The 21,350-nt window shown below is 38.3% G+C and overlaps 2 protein-coding genes across 2 annotated transcripts in view; both read right to left on the bottom strand.

The window, feature by feature from the left end:
* BCKDHB (branched chain keto acid dehydrogenase E1 subunit beta) overlaps positions 1 to 1,251 on the bottom strand; it is a 110,476-nt gene extending 109,225 nt beyond the window's left edge. Inside the window, exon 1 of the mRNA XM_072408566.1 lies at positions 1,081 to 1,251. Within this exon, the coding sequence (XP_072264667.1) occupies positions 1,081 to 1,222 (142 nt within the window). The 5' untranslated portion in view covers positions 1,223 to 1,251. The remainder of the gene's footprint in view (positions 1 to 1,080) is intronic.
* An 8,290-nt stretch (positions 1,252 to 9,541) lies between these two features.
* On the bottom strand, positions 9,542 to 13,673 carry LOC140328748 (nuclear receptor subfamily 0 group B member 2-like). The gene is made up of 2 exons (XM_072408565.1): positions 13,022 to 13,673; positions 9,542 to 11,087 (listed from the first exon to the last, which is right to left on the bottom strand). The coding sequence occupies exons 1-2, from the start codon at positions 13,668 to 13,670 to the stop codon at positions 10,843 to 10,845; spliced, it is 894 nt and encodes a 297-aa protein (XP_072264666.1). The 5' UTR covers positions 13,671 to 13,673; the 3' UTR covers positions 9,542 to 10,842.
* Positions 13,674 to 21,350: the final 7,677 nt, after the last annotated feature.

Genomic DNA, 21,350 nt, shown 5'->3' with positions numbered 1-21,350 from the left:
AGGTCAATAAACCCTAAAAGGGCACATTCACACATTAAGGTCAATAAACCCTAAAAGGGCACATTCACACATTAAGGTCAATAAACCCTAAAAGGACACATTCACACATTAAGGTAAATAGACCCTAAAAGGACACATTAAGGTCAATAGACCTTAAAGAGTAACATTCTCATATTAAGGTTAATAGACCCTAAAAGGGATCCATTCACACATTAAAATGAATACACCCTAAAGAGGCTTATTCACACATTAAGGTCAACAGAACCTAAAGGGGCCCATTGACACATTAAGGTCAACAGACCCCAAAGTGGCCCATTCACAGACTTCCCGAGCAGTATGATTAGTGAGAATTTTTTAAATGTAAAAGCGGTACATTAAAAACTACTCATTATTTTAAATGTCCCTCCCGGTCGCGCCTACCTTCGTAACAGTCCTGCCCTCCAGCCTAAGACTCGCGAGCAGATGCCCGGCATCTGCTTCCCCTGGCCTTGCGTCCCGAACGTTCACATGCTGGGGAGGCAGATGGTGGCCAGGCATCTCCAAGGGAAGAAGATGCCAGGCATTGCTGGAGGATGCCATGGATATTGCTGGAAGACACCGCTGGAACAAGGTAGGAGTTTTAAACTCCTTGGTAATTCCACCTCGAGTGTGGCTCCGAGTTACCGCTTTTGGTATGGAAAATCACCCCCGAGCCACACTCGGGAATACGGCCTGGGAGGTTAAGGTCAATAGTCATACTGCATGCATCAAAGCATTGCAGTGCCATTCATATTGGCAGCCCACCCCTGTGCATACATTGCAGCACACAATCTCTCCTGTCCATATGTATGATGTGGTGTTGCAGCCTCAGAGGTAAATGTCTCCAGTGATATGGCAGTGACATTCCCTCCTTATACTCTCTGTGCCGCTTTGACCAGGCCTGTGCTGACCTCCTGTACTATCGCTGCACATTACAGGGGAAGCTGTGACTTCCTATACACCGCCAGCTCCTATAACACACGGGCTGCACGTATGGTAAACAATGTCACCCCAGCAGTGTCACCCAGCCAATGTCACACACATGCACACTGCACGTCTCACCATATTCGCTGGGCTCCGGATCCGGGTGGAAGGTGAAGTGTGCTGCCGATCTTGTGGAAGACTGTAGGTTAGTGCGGGACCAGCTCAGCACACAACGAGTTAGCCGGCTCCCGGTCCTAGTCACTGCTCTGAACGCCGCCATGTTTGCACTCACACAGACAGAACAACACGTATGAGGCGGGGATAGGGTACAGCTATTCTGATTGGTCACTAACTGGAGGCACGCTGGCAAGAGGCAAAGCAATGCCAGCCAATCATTTGGTAGAGTCTGTGGGCGTTGCCACGCAACATACAGGTGATGTCAGTGGCTGAGCGACCTTCCCAGAGGTAGAAGGGCGGAATGAGAGGCTGTAGGTGCAGGTCACGTGCTGTGTAGCGTTACCTACATGTGTGGATGCTGGAGAGATGCTCTGACAATGGCTTATCTTTCTTAGAGATTGTGTTCTCCAGATATCTGCATTCCAGCTCTGTGTAGAATTATTCATTATTGCAGTTTATGTATGATGATTAGACAAATACACCATTGCATTGTAATACAGCAATGCAACTTCAGCACACTCCATCAAAGCATACCTAAACTCAGAGTTTTCACTTTACATAAAAGGTTAGACATCCCCTTTATTTAAACTAAAAATTCTGTTTGTGTTTTTTTAAAGAGCAACACTCTTTCTAAAAAAAACCACCCTCTGGGGTCTGCGGTTTGAGAAAAAGGGTGAAGTAGGAAGAAGAGAGAAGAAGATGGTGGCGCCTGGTGCTCCCTCTGCCCCGGGCCGAAGACAGATACCAGGAGCAGTTATTTTGTATTGAATGCAATTTAAATGAATTTGAAATTCCTGCCCCACCCCGAAGGAACGTCCGCTTGCACCCACATCACCGGGAACTCCCTGGTGACTCATCGAGTGCAGAGAACCCCGGCCAGAGGAAGGGAGAAGACTCGTAGGACGACGCGGGACGCCGGTGGACAGGTATTTCCCAAAGGTTTACCTAGCATCCTTTTTCTACCTTGAGTCACACTCGGGGTTACTGCTGGGGAGGTTAAAAGGGTTGTCTACTCTTTTATGTAAAGTAAAAATGTTAAGTTTAGGTACGCTTTAAAAATGGAACTTTAGTGGTAGTGCACTACTGTGCATTGTGGTGCTATATCAGAAGAAATGATGAATGTCTGATTTTGCTTCAGACACATTAAGGGACAACATACCAGACAGGTGTGCATAGGCCCACTAGAACTGGTAAAACGTGTTTAAAGGACTGTGGTAAACTCTTGTATCCAAGAATATTCAAAATTGTACAATCAGGTTAAAGGGCAGTGAAATAATATTGATCATTTAAACTCACATTTCCTCCCTCCTTTCTTGGTGCTGACATGTTCGCCCAATCTTCTTTGTTTGGGTCTTTAGCCACCTTTAGTGCCCAGGCTGGAATGACGTAACTCCTGCACATGTAATTAAAGGGACCTAAATTAAAATTTCTACCTTTTATACAAGGTAAAAATTCCCATCTTTTTTGGGTAGGGGGTTTAAAACAGGACACAATGGGAGCACAGAGACTTCGAGGATACACAAGTCATGGATCCAGAAAGGCTTCTGGCTGCTTTTTCTTCAATGGGATAACAAAATGCAAATCTCACGTCCGATTTTGTGCCTGTGCAGTGCAATCTGGTAACATAGAAAAATGGGCAAAAAGACGGCGGCGCCCAGAGCTTCTTTCGCACTGTGACGAAGGAAGATACCGGGACGACGTGGGGCCTGCTCCAGGAAAATCCTGAAGGGATCAACGGTGAGGAAGTAAACCCCCAGTTTACTTCCTCATTAAGAGTTCACTGATTCCTGGTATCCTTCTATGCAAGGACTGAACAATAAGCTGCACATCTGCATGGGTGTTCCCTCATTCCAGACATATGCCAGGATTGTGTACTAAGTACACAGTACAATAAATAGAAAATTACGAACAGGCAGGTACATTGTTTAACCACATAGCCCTGTCAAGAACAACAAGAACCTGCCTCCTAACATTTTTTTAAGCTTAATTCCACTTAAAGCTGCCATTGGGAAGCTGTGTATCACAATGTATCCCATGGGCTGGGACTGTTGATTCTAGATGCTGGAGAAGAATGAGCCTAAATTATGATTTTTTTTAAAACTCCATTAAAGGTATGAGCCTAAGAGTGGATTCAGTACCTAAAAAGACCTTGTGACCAACCTAAAAATGAGGTAAAAAAACAGAATAGTTAAATATTTAAAATTTTTTAAAATTTCCTAATAACTGTTTTTATTCTTTTGTAAATTGTCTCCAAAGTTGGCAACCCCAACAGCAGTCTTGTGGCTTTTGGTTGTCTACACAAAGCTTTTACAAATAAATAAGATGTTTAAAGTTTATTATATGCCCATATAATATTATTTAAAGGTATTTTTGAAAAAAGTGGTTTGTGAACAAAGTCTCCTTCAGCACAAAGTCAGAAAGCACCAAGGTTCATTTCATTTTGGCAAATCTTCATTTTTGATGTATAGATGTTTCCCACTAGGGGGCAGTATCCAAGTTGTAGTTTATGGACTTATATGACATATGGTGTTGCTGGTGAAAAGCTAGTCACTTCTTTATTAAGCGCTTGGGTTTACCAGGGATGTGGAATGTTCAGTTTTCCTAAGAAGTCATGGGGGGACACTCATAATTGCTTTGCCAACTTTTTTATCAGCTGTGTGATCTATTACATTCTGTACAGACTAAAACTAGATTTCCATGTCCTTCATAAACTTTTTCTGTTATCTGAAGTTTAATCCTTCTTTACAACAGGTTTAGTGCTTGGTGAGTACCCATGAGTCCTCATCCCTGTGAACATACAAGTCATGACTCCTTCTCACACCTATGGGCAAATGAGGAGGTGGAGGAGAAAAAAATGATAAAAAAGTTCTACCCAAAACAACACTTTATGATCTATTTATAAAACAGGGAATCTCACACTCCCTCAGACTTTCCCTGGTAGGAAATAATTACTACAATTAAAACACATGGACCTGGAAGATTCCTATGATGAAATTATTGAGGGAATGTCTAATGCCCTGTTTTAAAAATAGAGCGCTTTGTGTAATACTTGGGATTATTTACCTTAACTTCTTGATTTTTTTTTTTATTTTTTTTTCTCATTTTTTTTCTATGCAGACCAGCAAAACTTTTTTATATCTGTTTTCCTTGTTTTGAAACTTTGGGTAGGGTCTACACGGGCCTTTTAAAAAAACACATGTAAATGTTCCTATTGCATTTATATGCATTTTAAGCACTGTTATTAGCGTTTTAAAGCTTGCCTTTAAAACACTCAAAATTGCCTATGCCGCGTTTTCCTGCGTTTTCCCTCATTTTTAACCTGTTTACATTTTAAGTGCTTAAAAACGTGGGGAAAACGTCCCTTTGATATCAATGGAAGCGTTTAATTGTGTTTAGCTACGTTTTCCAGCTTTAACTCAGCGTTTCAATTTTTTAAACGTTGCAAGGATAAAGCTCATAAACGTGCCTCAAGGAAACATCCTGGTGTAGATTAGCCTATTGAAATGCATAGGGATTTCAAACAAGGGCTTTAAAAGCCTCAGGTTAAATGCTTGGGAAAACGTCCATGTAGACTAACAGTAATAGTTCTAAAAATGTTGAACAAGATTTTAGATGAAATGTAAAATTGTTTGTGCAGACACATCATATTGTAAATATTTGTTTTATCTTACAATAAATAAAGAATGTTGTATTAAATATAATAAATGAAATCTGTGTGTTTTTGTATTTTTTATTTATTTAATTCTAGTAAATCCAGAAAATGTATTTACAGAATTTACTCTCACGAGACGATCAGACATATAAAGCGGTAACAAGAAAAGCTAGAATTCAAGACAAAAAAGACATAGAGGAATAGTCTAATGAGAGCAATAGCTTAAAATCCAAAGTAACGATAACACAGCTCAACAAAAACATTTTTTTTCACTTGCCAAGGAATTTTAAATATATTTAGTGTATTTCAGGTCTGCCTAATTTCAGAAATGACATCAGTTTCATTGAATTAATCTAGTTCTTGTGATGTAGGAATCAGAATAGACGATTTTACCAACAACAAATGTTAACACAGCATATTAATTTCAATCTTTACACCAGTGTTTTGTATTTTATATATTAAATGTAGCTTTATTTTTATGAAATTTTCATTTGACTTCCTTTTATCCATACATTTTCTTTTTTTACAGAAATATGAGTTCTTCAAGAAGAAGCTGTTTTACTGACCCTAATTTATTTGGTACATTTGTGGTGAATATTCTCAGCAAAAACAGAGAAGAAACATTACAGAATTTGTGAATCAAGCATATCTTGCATATTTTGGTATTAAACTGGGCGACCAAGATAAGTATTGGGCTCCCTATATGTTATGCAAAACTTGTGCAGAGTGTCTACGTCAGTGGAAAAATGGAAAACTGAAAAGTTTGAAATTTAGTGTACCTATGGTATGTGAAGAGCCCAAAAATCATCATAATGATTGTTATTTTTGTGCTGTGAATGTAAAAGGTTTCAATCGTTACAAGAAAAACAAATAGGAATACCCTGATTTGGAATCAGCAAGACGACCTGTGCCGCATGGTGCTGATGTTCCCATACCAGTGTTCAGTACGCTTCCTGATATTCCTGTATCTGACATGGAGGATATACAGGGAGTGTAATCCAGGAGTTAGCAGTGGAAGTGAATATGAAGAAAGTGTTTCATCAAACCAGCAGTTCTCCCAAGACGAGCTCAATGATTTAATACGTGACCTAAGTCTGTCAAAACAAGCATCTGAACATTTAGCATTCAGGCTAAAAGAAAAGAACTGCCAGAGACCGGAAGTTAAAATAACGATTTATAAGAAAAGAGAGGTGACCCTCCTACCTTATTTCAGTGAAGATGGAGACTTAATGTACTGTTGTAACAGCCGTGGACTACTAACCCATATGGGAGTACCAGAATACCGAGAAGAAGACAGTAGACAGTTCCACTCGAAGTTTTAAATCTTTTTTTCTGCATAATGGCAACTGCTATGCATCAATCCTAATTGGTCACTCAACAAAACTTAAAGAAAAATATCAAAATGGTCCTACAAAAGCTTTGCTATCATGAACACCAATGGTCTATATGTGTTGATTTAAAATGGTGAACTTCCTACTTGGACAGCAAAGTGAATACACAAAGTATCCATGTTTCATCTGCTTGTGGGATAGTGGAGCAAAGCAGGATCACTGGAAAAAAAGTGACATGGCCTCCCAGGGAAAACATGAAAAAGGTACAGTGAACATCATTAATAAGCCAATGGTTGACAAAGGAAAAAAAACATTCTCCCTCCACTACATAAAAAGTTGGGATTAATAAAGCAATTTTTTAGATCTCTGAACAAAGACCGTGATTGCTTCAAAAACATTTGTAGATTCTTCCTTTGATTGAGTACTGACAAATTTAAAGCAGGAATCTTTGATGGACCCCAGATTCAGAAACTGATAAATTATTCAAATTTCACAAGTTACATGACTGATACTGAAGCTTCTGGGTGGCACAGCTATGTCATGGTTGTCAAAAACTTCTTGGGTAACCATAAAGCAAAAAATTATGTAGAACTAGTACAAAACTTAATCTTAAACTTTAAAAATGTGGGTGCTACTATCAGCATAAGGATACACCATCTCGATAGCCATCTCGATATCTAGAGCCAACCTAGCAAAACCAATACCATATTTGTAATCTGTGCATCAAACATAACCTAAAATTACTTTAATCTGTTAGGCAAGAAAATGTTTGTTGATCAGTGTAATCTATAGGCTAATAAATGTAAAAAGAAAACTTTATGTCCACTAAGCTTTTAATTTTTTTTTTGTTAAAAGGAATTAGGGTTTAGCATGTCGGTTTCTAGGAACGAAAGACAAAGTGTGTGAAAGAGTGAAGGAGAATGTAGGGGAAGTAAAACAGAAATAAGAAAATAAACAAGGGTATGAGGAGGAGGGAGGAAAAAGTTAAAGACTTAATCATTACAAAGCTATTGTGTGGGATATATTACAAGTGAAAAAAGGAAGCCCTGACAACTTAGACGTTAGAATGTAAAAGATCCAGACTGAATGCTAAAAAAAGGCATGTGGACCAACTTATAAAGCCTGATGTAATGCGCCTGGGCACACAAACCACAGCCAACTCCAAATATCCTTTTATCAAGTTTTATTATCGTCATAAAACAAGACAAGGGTTATTTACAGATGTTAAGTCCGATAAGCGTAGTACAGGAGGGTAAGGCAAAGGCAGGTCAGGAACAATCCGAGGTCAGGGCAAGCAGAGTTCAGGCAAGAGTCAGGTTTCAGACCAGGTCCCTATGGGAATGACAAACTGGATTAACATAAACCAACACAAGGACGCACCCAAGCACACTGTTCACAGAGGCTTATAGTGGCCAATGGTGTTCAGGACAGGTTCCCTTAAATGGCCAGCGTGACCAATGACCTTGCGCCACCTGGCACCATTTGATAGGAGGGTAACTAAATCCCCTGCAGCCAATCAGAACTCAAAATAACTATGCCCCGCCCCGGGGCGAGGCAGCCGAGTGCCACGCCCTCGGGGGGTACAAGAGGCACATGTGGTAGCGTGCGAACCTCCTCCCACAGCACCTCTGGGACGTGCCCTACTTTGCACCTCCCCGGGGATCCCCGCCTGCAGAGAGAGACACGCTGCGAGCAGGGCAGCAGCCTCGGCCATGCTGCCTGCTGCAGCGGCATCTCCCTCTGTGGCTGGGTTTCCCCAGGGACACCGCGGGGTCGCAGGACGGGTAAGTTCCTTACACCTGATTTATTAAAGCTCTCCAAGGCTGGAGAGAATACACCTTTGTCGGTGAAGCTAGGTGATCCAGCAAACCTGGAATGGATTTCTACAAAGTCATTTACGTTTTTGTTAGCAAATGTTTTGAATTCTTGACCAGATCCCTTCCAGGTTTGCTGGATCACCCATCCTAATTGATGAAAGTATATCCTCTCCAGTCTTGGAGAGCTTTATTGAATCAGGCCCAGAGAGTCACAAGAAGTCTGCATCACCCCATCTGTTTTGTCAGGACTGAGCACATTTTTATAGTCATCCAGAATGACCAGAATATTTACTTTAAATGTGGAAAAGTTGGTCCATTTTTTATGTTTTGGCAAGTAAGGCCAAATATTTTTGTCTACCACAACTGTGTATAGACTGTGAAAAAAGTTAAAGTCATTGGAGGAACTGTGCTTGCTCCAATAAATAAAAAATTCACAAATGCAAAAATGCGGGCAAACTTGTTTGAGTCCTTGGAGAGGTTTAAGCGGGTATGGTCCCCTTGGTTGGATAATTTGGAAATAATGGGCCTTTGTGCCTCAGACATTTTTTTCACTAATCTGGGCGATGACAGCTGATCTTGTTTCCTTTCCCTCCCTACCAAATCTCTCCTCTCATGCCCTTCCTTACTCCCCCTTCCTTTTTATAATTTTTTTATACTTTTTTCTTTCTTGCTCTTTACTTCTTTTCTTTCTCTTGTCTTTTTCTTTTCATATTATTGTAACAACGCTACCCGAATTGGACTTCTATGTTAAATTACCAAGACTTGTTTGTGCAGACACTGTTTTTTTTTGGTTTTACTGCAGAAAAGACATACTATGTGTTGTGTACAGTATTCTTGTGTACGGTTTGCATCTTCTTTAAAATGTGCACAGCTTACTGTATTAGCTTATCCAGAGAGGCATCATGCTAGGGGTTCATACCATCGAGCTAATCACCACGAACAAAGGGCCAAATCTATGTTAAATTTCCACCCATGAAAGGTTTTACATTATCTCTGGCCTGTATTTTTGGCAGTACAAAATTTTGACTCTTCTGATTAAACCCAGGAATAGCATTGTCACCTAAGCCTCAGACTCTGGACTCTCCTTTTTTATGTTCAAATCCACCTCCCTCATTTTTGATAATCTGGTATATTTGAATACTATAATTTACTTTTGGTTACTGGTCATGTTGTCATTTTTTGTTCCTATATTTATTGTTTATTAATATAAAAAGGTTAAAAAAATAATTCCAGAAACTTTAATAAAAATGACTTGTTTAAAAGGTTTCAGAACTGGTGTAAAATATTCCTAAAATGTGTTCAGGGTGATTTGAAACTCTGCCCTGTTTTTAGGGTCACCATTGATTTGAGAGACCAATCAGAAATGATCAAGGGCGTGGTCAAGTGTCTCTCTTATCCATACCCCATCTCTATTCCTCCTTTTATCCTGTAATACTTTACGTATATTATCCATATCTTTATTAATATTGGTCCTATTTTTATTAATATTGCATTTCATTCTATCTCTACATGTTTGTTACTGTTTCCCTTTTACATTGCTGTAATGATCTTTCTGTTACTGTATATCTGAGATCCAAATTGAAATACAAAAGTAAAAAAAGAAGGAAATGAAATACAAATAATTATAAATAAAATATTTTATTTTGATGTGAAATGTTTTTTTTCTAAAAATAAATAAGGTTTAGGGTAATGCAGCCTGTAATTGCAATCATGTAAACAGAAAATATAAGAGATCAGCAGAATATCCCAGCAAAATAGATGTCATAACATCAGTTATAAACAAAGAATGCACTAGTTGAATACAAAACAAAAAATACTTTTTAAATAAAAATAGAAAAATAATACACAAAAAAGAAAATTACCACGAGTCGATACAGGAATAAAAAGCTGTAAACTATGCTTAGCATAGTGCAGTTACTGCTGCCTATGAAGTTGACTTTATATCTGTATATAGGTATCAATTTATGTGAAGGAAAAGATTTTCAACATTAAGCTTGTGGAAATGACATATATATGTAAATTAAATTATATTTTGTAAATGAGTGCTTTCTACTTTTTGCTGACTTGGAGCAAATGTGATTATCTTATGTGAGTATTGCGTTTATATCGTTTTCAAAGAAATGAGAACAAAGTTCAGCGTTAGCAGCACATCATTCCTTGAAATCATGAAAGCTACACAGATTTTAGTAGGTTACAGTGCAATCACCTACCCACCAGTTTGTTAAATTGCTCCAGGATCTCACCCCAAGGTATAGAATTCTCTTGCCAGCTGTCAGACATCTAAAGACATGCCTCAGGGTTATCTATCCTAACTTATCATTTAAAGTGCCCTTACTATTTAATCCAGTCTTATAATTATGTTTATTTTCATAATGTTGAGTAAGGTTTAAAACACATACAAGCCAAGCCGATCAAGCAATCATTAGTGTTAGATGCATTCAAATATTATTAGAGTTGGAAAAATGTAAACGGCATATGGGCAGAGAGATCAGTTTAATTGCATAGTTCATTGTAGTATGATGTGTAAGGACTTCAGACAAGTATTGATGCTTCTGAAATACAAATCATTTCTTGTAGACAAATGCTTTAATGTACATTTGTGACAGTTGTCCAGAAGGATGCTTAACAAACATCTATCCATCCACTGCATCAAAGATTTAAGTGCTTAAATGTAAAAAAAAATGGAGTTGAAATGGAAAGTATATCCTTATGACTTCAGCACATACTGTACTACTTATAGAGCTTTCCATTATCTCTTGCTATCTGTTTTATCAGTTCTCTTTCTTTCAGTATGTGCACTGGTGCTGTATTAGAAAATATTTGACCAAAGTTGTGAATCAGTTTACGCCCATGAAGTTCTTTTCTATATAAGAAGTTCAGTTACGTTCAAGGCATCATGGAAAGAGTTCTGGTTTCACTGATTTTAGTGCTTGATAAACAAGGTTTCAAGCAACACCTCTTCCAGATTAATTTCCCCAGAGATAGGTTTGAAGAAAAGTTCTGTGATAACTTTGGAGTCTATAGCCTTGACAAAGTCCACAGCTTCCAGCATCCATGCAAAACGAGTGTGACTTCTGCTGTGTAGCATTGAAGTAAACTCCATCAGTGTTTGCTGTGCTTCCAGCTGCAGGGTCTGAACATACTGGGGGTACCTCATACCACTAATACCTGGGAACCAAGCAAAGTGAACAGAAACAAATTAGAATGAAACACATTTTTTATTCAGACCTAAGGCATAACATGAACAGCATAGTGGTTTATCAGTGGTAACTATTTTTATTGGAATGAGCATGTGCTGGAAATATTCAAATAGGTAGAAGTAGCAATTTAAATATTGTCAGAAGTTCTCAAACTAGTCTAACTCCAAAGTTTTTCCATAACTTTCTTTCCTAAAATTAAAGTCACAATTAGAAATACAATCCTAGCACTAACTGCGTCAGCGTCCTAAACACAAACAAATTTTAAACGTTTTGACTTAGCTTTAATGCTATTTTTAATGAATAATGTTAATGATTGCTACCTTCTACCTTTTACCTCTTTATCCAGTAGCTATATGCTATAGTTATACTGTAGCAATTGTGCAATAGATGGGTCAAGATCAGTATGTTTGATAGGAATACCATATCATAGACAAAATACCATTTATGACTATGTCCTAGTTGAACTATGATAACATAGGAGCTCCTGGCTCTACCAGTCTCTTCAATCTGAGGTTTTCCTTATCTGAGTCACAGCCACATGCAAAAAAAGGGTTTTAACCAATGGGAAGTTTTTGGACTGGAGTTGAGCCCGCAGCAGAACATGGCAGCTCATGGGGTGGGTCTGAAATGGCCCTAATGTGGTCTGGCCTCACGTAACTACAATTAAACCTACATAGTTTAGATTTTGCAGGCAGCAGTTTAAGGTGTGTTTAAACCTAGTATAGGTTAGTCTTAATTCATTTATTTATATAAGCATCCCCAGTGTATCACTAAGAACACTGGGGATAGGACGTGAAAATATAAAGCCAGCATTTTCAGCTGATGCCACATATTGATGCCACTAATTTTCAAGCAATTCTGTAGCAGTACCTGTTATTTAAAGTTATATAAAACATAAAAATAGATGTAATGTCTCTCTAGAAAACATTGTTCATGTGCTCTTTAGTAAAATTTTTAAGACATAGTTAGACATAATTATAAGAAATAATTTAATGTATACATTGCGCCCAAAGCAATATTCAAATATTGCCCATTACTATGGGGTAACAGCAGACTTAGTTTGCTGCTATTACTCACAGTTTCCTTCAAAATCATCCCATACATACATACAGCAATAACAGTGTCTACAGATCACCCTATGAGAGCAAGCAAACATTTTTCAAATATTACTGGAGTTTCATGAAAATTAAAACAATTCCAATGTAGAAATGTAGGAAAAGGAATATAGTTTAGGTACCAATTATACCTAAAAATTCACTGCCATGTCACTGACTTTAAGAAATATCATACTTTGTTCATCTCTACCATTATAGTGACTGAGAATTTACACTGAAAAAAAAGAACATCCTTTTTAACTATTAGAACTCGTATCCTTGTTTAGACCACTCAGTTATGTATGCTAGGAAGCAGAAGTGCCTACACTGGCCATGTTTATTCTGCTATAGTATTTTATAAAGCACCACAAAGCATTAATAAAAGGTGACTACTAATGCTTTGTGTTGATTGGCACCCAGTTACAAATCAGCTTTCCCAGCCTTCTGTTCCTGTTAGAATTAGGAGATTCTTGCTTTAATACCAAAACCCTTGGACCCCTAATGCTACAGCATACAAAGTTTTAATCTCTTGATGCCACAGCATTTGATGATTTAATCATCACTCAGTAAGAACTTCCTCATGCTTGCTGTATTTACCCAATAAGAACAGCATTCAGTAAGGTCTTACATAACTGTAACTCAAAATCAAATGTATGAAGTCAAATTTATGCATTTGTGTTTTATTCTTAGATAAGCTTTTTTTCATTTAGGAAAGTTATAACTCTCTGTAGTTGTTTTCAGTAGGGGTATGTTATAGATCCAGTTTCTATACAGCTAGGTAAATTCTTTAGAATAAGCAAAAACTTACCGGGATTAAACAGCACCATCCCTTTAAGATATGCATACTCTTTTGTACAAATGTCCAAACTCCACAGTTTATGTAGAAGCATCCGTATCCGTTGGACATCTCTGAAAGGAACTCCAGCATCAGATCTCACTGTGGTATCAATATTTGAAGACTGATTAAGAAGAATTTTCTTCAGGAGACTGGGGACAGAAAGTTGTATCCATTCAAAATCCACTCTTTCCTGGGCCAGTCCTAAAACAAAAAGTGGAGCCCAGCACTTGTGTATGAGAAGGATCTGATCTTCTTGTGGCAGCTGGTAGAAGGATGGGACATTTTTAATAAAAGCCACTGTCTTTAATAAAACTTCAGATGCTTTTTTGCAGATAACTTCAGAGTTTTTAAGCACCACTTTCCGGTTGCCCTCGCAAGGACACTGTGACACCTTTCTGTTTTCACATGGGCATCCTCCAGTTGAATTACAGCTGTATTGATACTCTTGCTGACTGTTAGGTTTCGGTGTAAATTCTGAATTGAGCATTTGGAAAAGAATGCTTTTGACTGGATCTCTATTACATTGACAGGTACTAGACCTTTCAGACTTACAAGCCATTGCCGTGCTGTACGTGTCTGTAAATGGAGCCCTTAAACTACTGAAAACTGTGTCAGGCATGAGGCAAACTGTTTTCCTGCTAGATTAGTAGGTTATGTGATTATATAGCCATTCAGCAGTAATGTGACCTTGTGGTGTGTCATAATTGCCTTGAACTTTATTCTTACTAGTGTGTTTTCATTCACAATCCAGGAAGGCGTGATTTCAGCTGCAATATCTGGAAGAATGACACTTATCTGTATGAGGGAGCTAGTCTCTGATAGGAATGGAACAATTAGAAAATGTGTGTCCTCTGTCACTCAGATATGGTGGAAAGCTGTGCCATGATATCAAGGACACCTATAAAACTTGCCAACGTTAAAACTTTTCCTAGCAGTCTGAAGATGAATTTATGATATGACAACCCACTTACAGGCCAAAGAGTTTACTAATAGTTCACTCCTTAGAGAGGGTTTTTTTAGCTTAACATTTATTAGAGGAAGTAAACTTGTTGGTGTGGGTGGCATTCTTGCCAATTATAGCATATGCCTACTTTTTTATCCAAGATCCTGTCCCTCTTGCATCCCCTGAAGCCACAATCTTGCTAACAACTCTTCCAGGTCCGCTGCAATCCTATTCGGGCATTGGTTGGCTACTGCTTTTGTAATGTCTGCATGTGTGCAGGAGTAACATTGTCTCTTGTTTCTAGCAGTTCTCAGCAGTGCAGAGAAAGGAGCCAGATTCCCCAATGCATGGCTTGTGAGCTTTGCAGTGTAAATATAGAACATGGAGTCACCAGGAGCTGGAGAAAAATGTTTTAAATAGTTACATAGTTAGAAAAAAGACATAAGTCCATCAAGTTCAACCACTAGAGAAATAAACATATCCCAGATATAAAACCCTATAAGACATAGTTGATCCAGAAGACGTCAAAAAAACCCTGGTACAATTTACTTCAACAGGAGAAAAAAATTCCTTCCTGATTCCATGACGCAATCGCATGTTCCCTGGATCAACAGTCTTTGTTATTCTTACTTTAAAACCTTAATACCCAGTTATATTCTGTGCTTCTAGAAAAACATCTAGCTTTTTCTTAAAGCAATCTATAGAACTTGCTGCAACTACTTCCTGAGGGAGCTGATTCCACATTTTCACAGACCTTACAGTGAAGAATCTCTTTCTTATCCAGGGCTTAAACTTCTTTTCCTCCAGACACAAAGAGTGCCCTCTTGTTCGTTGTAATGACCTTAAAGTGAATATTGGGGAAGAGAGCTCTCTATATGGAGCATTTATATATTTATACAGGGTGATCATATCCCCCCTTATACGTCTCTTCTGAAGGGAGAATGGATTCAGTTCAGTTAATCTCTCCTCATAGCTGACCTCCTCCTTTTAATAGTTTAGTTGCCCTTCCCTGCACTTTCTCCAATATCCATTTTCACAACAACAAGAAAAAGTCTGCATAGCTCTTCTGCCAAAAACTTCTGCTTCCGGGTGACTTTTTGTTCTAGTTAGTTTACTCCTGCTTTACATGGATATAGAACAATTGCATAGGTTGCAATTACAATAGTAAGAAGACTGGTCACACCATTTTTGTGATGTTCTACTGTGCTCAGTCATCTGGCTAGAGCTTGTTGACAAAACTGTGTTACCTAATTTCAGAGGAAAAAGGTTAGGTCACTAACCCCACTAAACATGAGAAAGGAGCAGGAGCACGGCTGTTTTGCCAGATAAAATGGTTTCTATTAATTTAATAAATAGTTTTAAAATCCCAAAGCAATTCTGTAAGTGCTGCTATTATTTTGATATCAGTACTAAGTTGGAGTTCTCCAAATGTCACCTCTACAAAGATTTCCCATTATAATGAAATGGCCTAAAATGGCAAACACAGTTTATTGAATTGACATCTATGGCCTTCTGAGGAGTAAATCATTTAGTGATCAAATGGTTATCTCACTGCTAGGTCACCTTCTGTACTAGTCTCTAGACACTGTGTTTGTGTAGATTTGTGCACAGAAATAATGTTTTAACAAAGAAGCTAGGGTCTTTGAATTTCCTACTATTGTTAAAGATATTCAAGTATATTCCATATATTTAAAGCCTCTGATGATTTGTCCTGGGATTACATCTCATAGGTTATTAAAAATTGGATTTTTGGGACAATTTAGAAGCATGCACTTCATTCATTATTTATTACATATTTGTCTCCATTACCTATGCAGAATATCTTTTACATATATTCAACATATTGTGAGGGCTTAAGCTCAAGATCGCCTTTGCGATCACTTGTCTGATTCATCCAATTCAGAGCACACACTGAGGTAAAGGTGTTAAGCTGACTTGTAGGCACTTACTAAACATCAGACATCCCTGTCTATCAGCTGGAGGGCTTCTCCCTGTCAGGTCAAACAAAGCTTTCAGCAACCTTTTACTCACTTTTGAGCTAAATCTCCCAGACTGACTTTCTGGGTCTCTCAGCCGAGCTCCCTTACAGACCGACTGTCTGCGCCTGCAAACAGAGCTCTCTCTCTCTCACACAGTCCACCTGGCTGTGTCTCTCTAAGCCAAGCTGAGCCCGCACAGATCCCTGTCTGTGTCTCTCCAAATTAGGCTCCTGACTGAGCTCCTGGCTCTGGGTTATATCCCAACCCTCAGTGTTTCCTCATCAATTATCTCCCAGGTCTTCCACCTGCTACTTCACACAGGAGAGGAATCTTGGGCAAATATACGTCACAAAAAAGAGGAATCCTGGGCAAATTTATCTCCCTTCCACCTCCAATCCTGCATTGGTGTCACAATATGCATAGGCATCAGACATGGATAGTTATTTTCCACACTGCTTTCTATCCCAGTGATCTCTTTACAATAGAAAGAGCCATCCAAACGTCTCAGGAAAAAAAAAAAGCAAACCATCATGCATCATGGCATACCAACAACCCTCTCTAAATGTTTTGTCTCTTTCTAACCCATTACAACTGTTTAAAACAATTTGATGACATCTCAAGCTATATTTAGTCATAAGAAATTATTATGTCTCAAAACAAATATCTCCCTAAATTATAATACACCAAATGAAAATATGAATTACATTTCAAGGGACTAACATAGTCCTAGATTATCCAAAAGTCAAAATCACTCAATACTCTTCCTTACACCCTGACAAATTATTACTTTCTACTGAGATCTCTCACCTCTCTTTCACAACATCCTACATAGCAGAACCATTTCATTTATATGGAAACACACCCTGAATACCCTGCACCATTCTCTAGATTCACAAAACTGAAGATAGTTCCAAATGAATACCCCTTTATGTATTTTTTGAGGGGGTACCTAACTGTGATTCTATTCCAACAAGGGCTCCGATATGGTTACCTCTTTCATTTAACCCGCTAATTTAAGGCTACCTACCCTTTAGTTGACAATTTTTAAATCTAATATAATTTCTTACAAATGTACATTGGATGTAACCACTGAGCATTTCTTCCCTAACACTCCCATATCTTTAAACATATATGTGTAAAATCCTCTAAATTAATTGAAATGATTTTGCCTCTCTTAGCTAATATGTGGTTACTCAATAAGCAAGTTGAATAAAATACATGTGTCTATTAAGTCTAACAGAAAAGTAAAAATTATGCATCCACACAATCCTAAACCACAGGTGATCCAGATAGAGACAAAAAAATCTCTCAAAGTGTACTGAACTTGCTCCAACAGGGTAAAATCTCTTCTGATTCCCTAAAGCAATTGGATAGTCGCTGAATCATTTTATTATATGGGCTCTTTACCTATCACTCTCTCATATGTAAAGAAATTGTAACATGAAATTGAAATAGAATTGTGAAATGACTTACAGTGGTGTTTCAATGTTTGTGAACCGTTTAGATTTTTCTATATTTTATATGAATGAAATATTAAATAAATATATATATATATATATATATATATATGATCTAAAACATCATTTCAAGTCCTAAATGTAGAAGAAAAGCTTTATTATTAAAAAAAAATAATATATTTGGTCATGTATTTATTGAATTAAAAAGATCCAAAAAAGGCATCTGCATCTGGCAAAATGAAATGAATCATGCTCTCAGTATTTGGTGTGACTCTGCAGCAATAACTGCGATTAAACATTTGCAGGAACTGCTGATAGGTCCTCGACTGATCCTCCATTTGCCTATTACTCCATACAGAACAGCTTCAGCCCTTGCAGTTTGGTGGGTTTTCTCACATGAACTGCTCACTTTAGGTGTTCCCACAATATTTTAACTCAATTAAGATCATGACTTTGACTTGGCCATTCCAGAACTTTCACTCTTCTCTCCTTTTACCATTCTTTGTCACTGGATCTATTTAGGGTATGTGATAAAAAATGAATTATTTAAAATATCATTTCCATCTTAATGAAGTGGGGAAAAAGAACCAGTAAGCACAAAATATTTGCAGAATACAATTCAGTTTAAAGAGCTCATTCACACTGACTTGAATTTCAGAAGCAAGCCCGAATCTTAATTGACTTTGAGTTACTTGAGGGATAGCTTTTCAATATTTATAAGCTTTATTTGCATGCACATTGATTGGCTGTGTAAATATATGATGATGATGATACGAACATTAAAGAAATTATCTGTCTTCGGACTTGTGTCATACAAGGTACAAAGCATTGACCAGGAAATATCAGCTACGTTATCCCAGAACAAGTATGTTCCAACTACAATTTAGAGAATAGTTTCCTCCATCACAGACTTTTCACCGAAACATTTTTTCTTGGTGTCAATGTCTTTTTTCCACTTGGCCTAGAAATATTTAATCTGTGAATGCCAGAACCTGTAAATATTACTTCTTTGCATAACTTAGACCAATAAAGTCACTTCAATGACACTTAATATACATTTACTTTTCATTTTACTGCTACACAGAACATAAAAATGTTCTAATTTCTCGAACTTTGGAGTGTTAAGCTATTTTAAAGATTTTTTTACTCTGGAAAATATGTAGTTAGGTTTTCAGGTAATGGAATCTAGGCATTGGGCTGATTGCAACAAAAGTTGTTTGGAAAACTGTACATTAACCTGAGTGAATTCATTGACAGTTTCAAGTCAGGGTAAGAAAAGAAGGGGACAACTGGCCTCAACAGTGAGACATTTAGTGAAATTATTCAGTGTGACCAAAGGCCATGGGCCAGGCTCATTAAAGCTCTCCAAGGCTGGAAAAGATAGACTATCATGGGAGAACCTGGGTGATCCAGCAAACCTGTAATAGATTTAATAAAAATAATTTGCTATTAGTTGGGAAATGTTTTCAATCCTTCCATTCCAGGTTTGCTGGATGACCCAGGTTCTCCCATGATAGTCTATCTTCTCAAGTCTTCGAGAGCTTTAATACAGGGAGTCCCAAAAGTCACTACACACTTCCTTTTTTCTATTTCATTTTAGGTATCACTCAGAGACACTTGAGGCCATCAGCATTTGAAAACCTAAGCTACGTACACACGGCAGATTTTTAGCGCCCGATAATCGGCATCGGCCAAATATCGGGCGAAAATCTGCCGTGTGTACAGTCGGTGTCGTCCATCGTCCGGACGACTGTCCTGCCGGATCCACGGACGATGGACGACAACTGATCCTAATGAAAGGGAAGGGGGAGAGCGCGCAGCAGGGTGCCGCTTCGTCGCTCTCCCCCTCCCCTCTCCATAGAGCATGAAGGGTGCTGTATGTACAGCACCGTTCATGCATCGTGCAGTCCCTTGTCGTTGGAAAGGATCGTGAAAGATCCTTTCCAACGACAAAAATTGCAAGTGTGTACACAGCTTTAGGCTTTGCAGTTTTTGTAATCATATCATTCCCTAACCATGGCTCGCCAATTGACATTGGAGCAGCGTTGCAAAATTGCTGCTTGGCAAGAAGTTTTTTAGTCCCTGACTGCAGTTCAGTGCGAGTTTGAGAAGCTTTATGGCCGTTACACTGCTTCAACGCTTAACACAATTTACACTATTGATGGAAAATTTCTCGAAACAGGATCTGTTCTTGACAAACCATGCAGTGGAATGTCTGCTACTACCACCACCGATGAAAACACTGAACTTCTGGAGCAGGCGTTCATGCAAAGCCAGGGAAAGTCCATCCGGAGGGCTGCACTGTAACTTAGCATCAACAAATGCTCGATTCTGCAAAAATTGTTCAAAAACTTCAAGTGGAAGGTTATGATTCTCATGTGGAAATGTGTGAACCACTCGTACACCATTACCAAAACAACCCTCAGCTCTTGGAAAACTTATGGTTCATCAATGAGTCAATCCTTTATCTTTCTGGTCGGGTTAACCGACACAATTGTCAAATTTGGGGAAAATAAAACCCAGCCAAAATTCTGTGCTCCCCTGACCTTACACCTTGGTATTTTGTGGGTCTATATCAAAAGCAAGGTGTATCCACTAAGCCTCGTAACCTGTCTTAGCTTAAGGAAATAATCCACATGGCCTGCAGTGAGATTGGGGAAGAGGTGCTGCAAAACATCAGGGAGGCTTGTGTCTGAAGGTGGCTGAAAGTTGACAAAAATGGAGGTGCTCACATGGAGGTATACAACTAGTTATCAAGGCGTTTAAATGTGATGGCAAGCCTAGCAAGTAAAACTGCAATGACTCCTTTGTTGATCCAAAAAATATGAATAAACTCAGTTTCTTGTGTAATTTTTAGGAATTCATTAAAAGTGTAGAGTGACTTTTGGGACACCCGGTACATTGGGTCCTATGTACACATCTTTTGAATGTCCTGGAAGTTACTCTTCTAATATGCACTAATACTCTAATATACAAATATCTATTTTTATGAAGCTGGAACATGTTTGCTCTTTCCATCTGCTGAAGGTCTCTGTTGGTCAATCAATGTTTTGGGCTGTTTCACTAATAGGCAGCAACAAGATATGGGAGGGGGAAAGTCAATTCAGGTTCAGATTCAGTTCAGATTTCTTTAAACTTGCATGCATTTTTATCAAATGTGGATGCTCTCCTTGTCTTCAGATGCTCACTTTGTGATTATAGATACTGTAAGATACCTATGGATAATATTCAACAGTCATATAGCCTTACTGGACAGTTTTTCTTGGCACCAGCAAATGCCTCTCTGACCAAGTTTGATTAGGGAAATAGATATTGCTAAACAACTAATAATGTTTAAGGATCCAGAAGTGCAAGGATAATCATGGCCTGCTTTATTAAAACTCTCTAAGGCTGGAGAGGATACACTTTCATCAGTGAAGCTGGATGATCCAGCAAACCTGGAATATATTTCCTAAAAGTCATTGGCTATTTGTTAGCAAATGTTTTCAATCCTGGACCAGATCCCATTCTTGGTTTGCTGGATCACCCCGCTTCACTGATGAATGTGAATCTTCTCCAGCCTTGGAGAGCATAAATAAATCAGGCCCTAGGTGTCTAAATATCTGACCATGCTCTTCTGTCTCTGGGTACCTTTAGTAATGGGATGTACAGCGCTGCCTAAAATGATGGTGCTATATTTATATAAAATACAGTTTATTATTATTATTATTAATAATACTATTAATTAGGTTGTGGAAGGCAGAATTTAAGTAGAGATAAAAAAAGAATTTATTCCTGGGTGTTAAATATTGTTACCAACATGTAGTCCCCATAACAACTACTTTAAATAACTGAAAGTTAGAAGACATTTGTTGCTGTTATCTTTGTTTCCCATTGTCACACTACTTAATTACCTTCAAGCCATAAAGAACCGAATGACA

This window comes from Pyxicephalus adspersus, chromosome 4 (genome assembly GCF_032062135.1).
Source record: "Pyxicephalus adspersus chromosome 4, UCB_Pads_2.0, whole genome shotgun sequence".
NCBI lineage: Eukaryota > Metazoa > Chordata > Amphibia > Anura > Pyxicephalidae > Pyxicephalus > Pyxicephalus adspersus.
Note: the sequence above shows the minus strand (reverse complement) of the source record. Positions and strands in the feature narration are given on the sequence as shown.

Excerpts from the sequence above, each read along its gene's own strand:
- LOC140328748 (XM_072408565.1), bottom strand. The coding sequence starts at position 13,670 with ATGCCTGACACAGTTTTCAGTAGTTTAAGGGCTCCATTTACAGACACG. Across the intron at positions 11,088-13,021 it reads GATGGTGCTGTTTAATCCCG|GTATTAGTGGTATGAGGTAC; the intron begins GTAAGTTTTTGC and ends CTTGGTTCCCAG.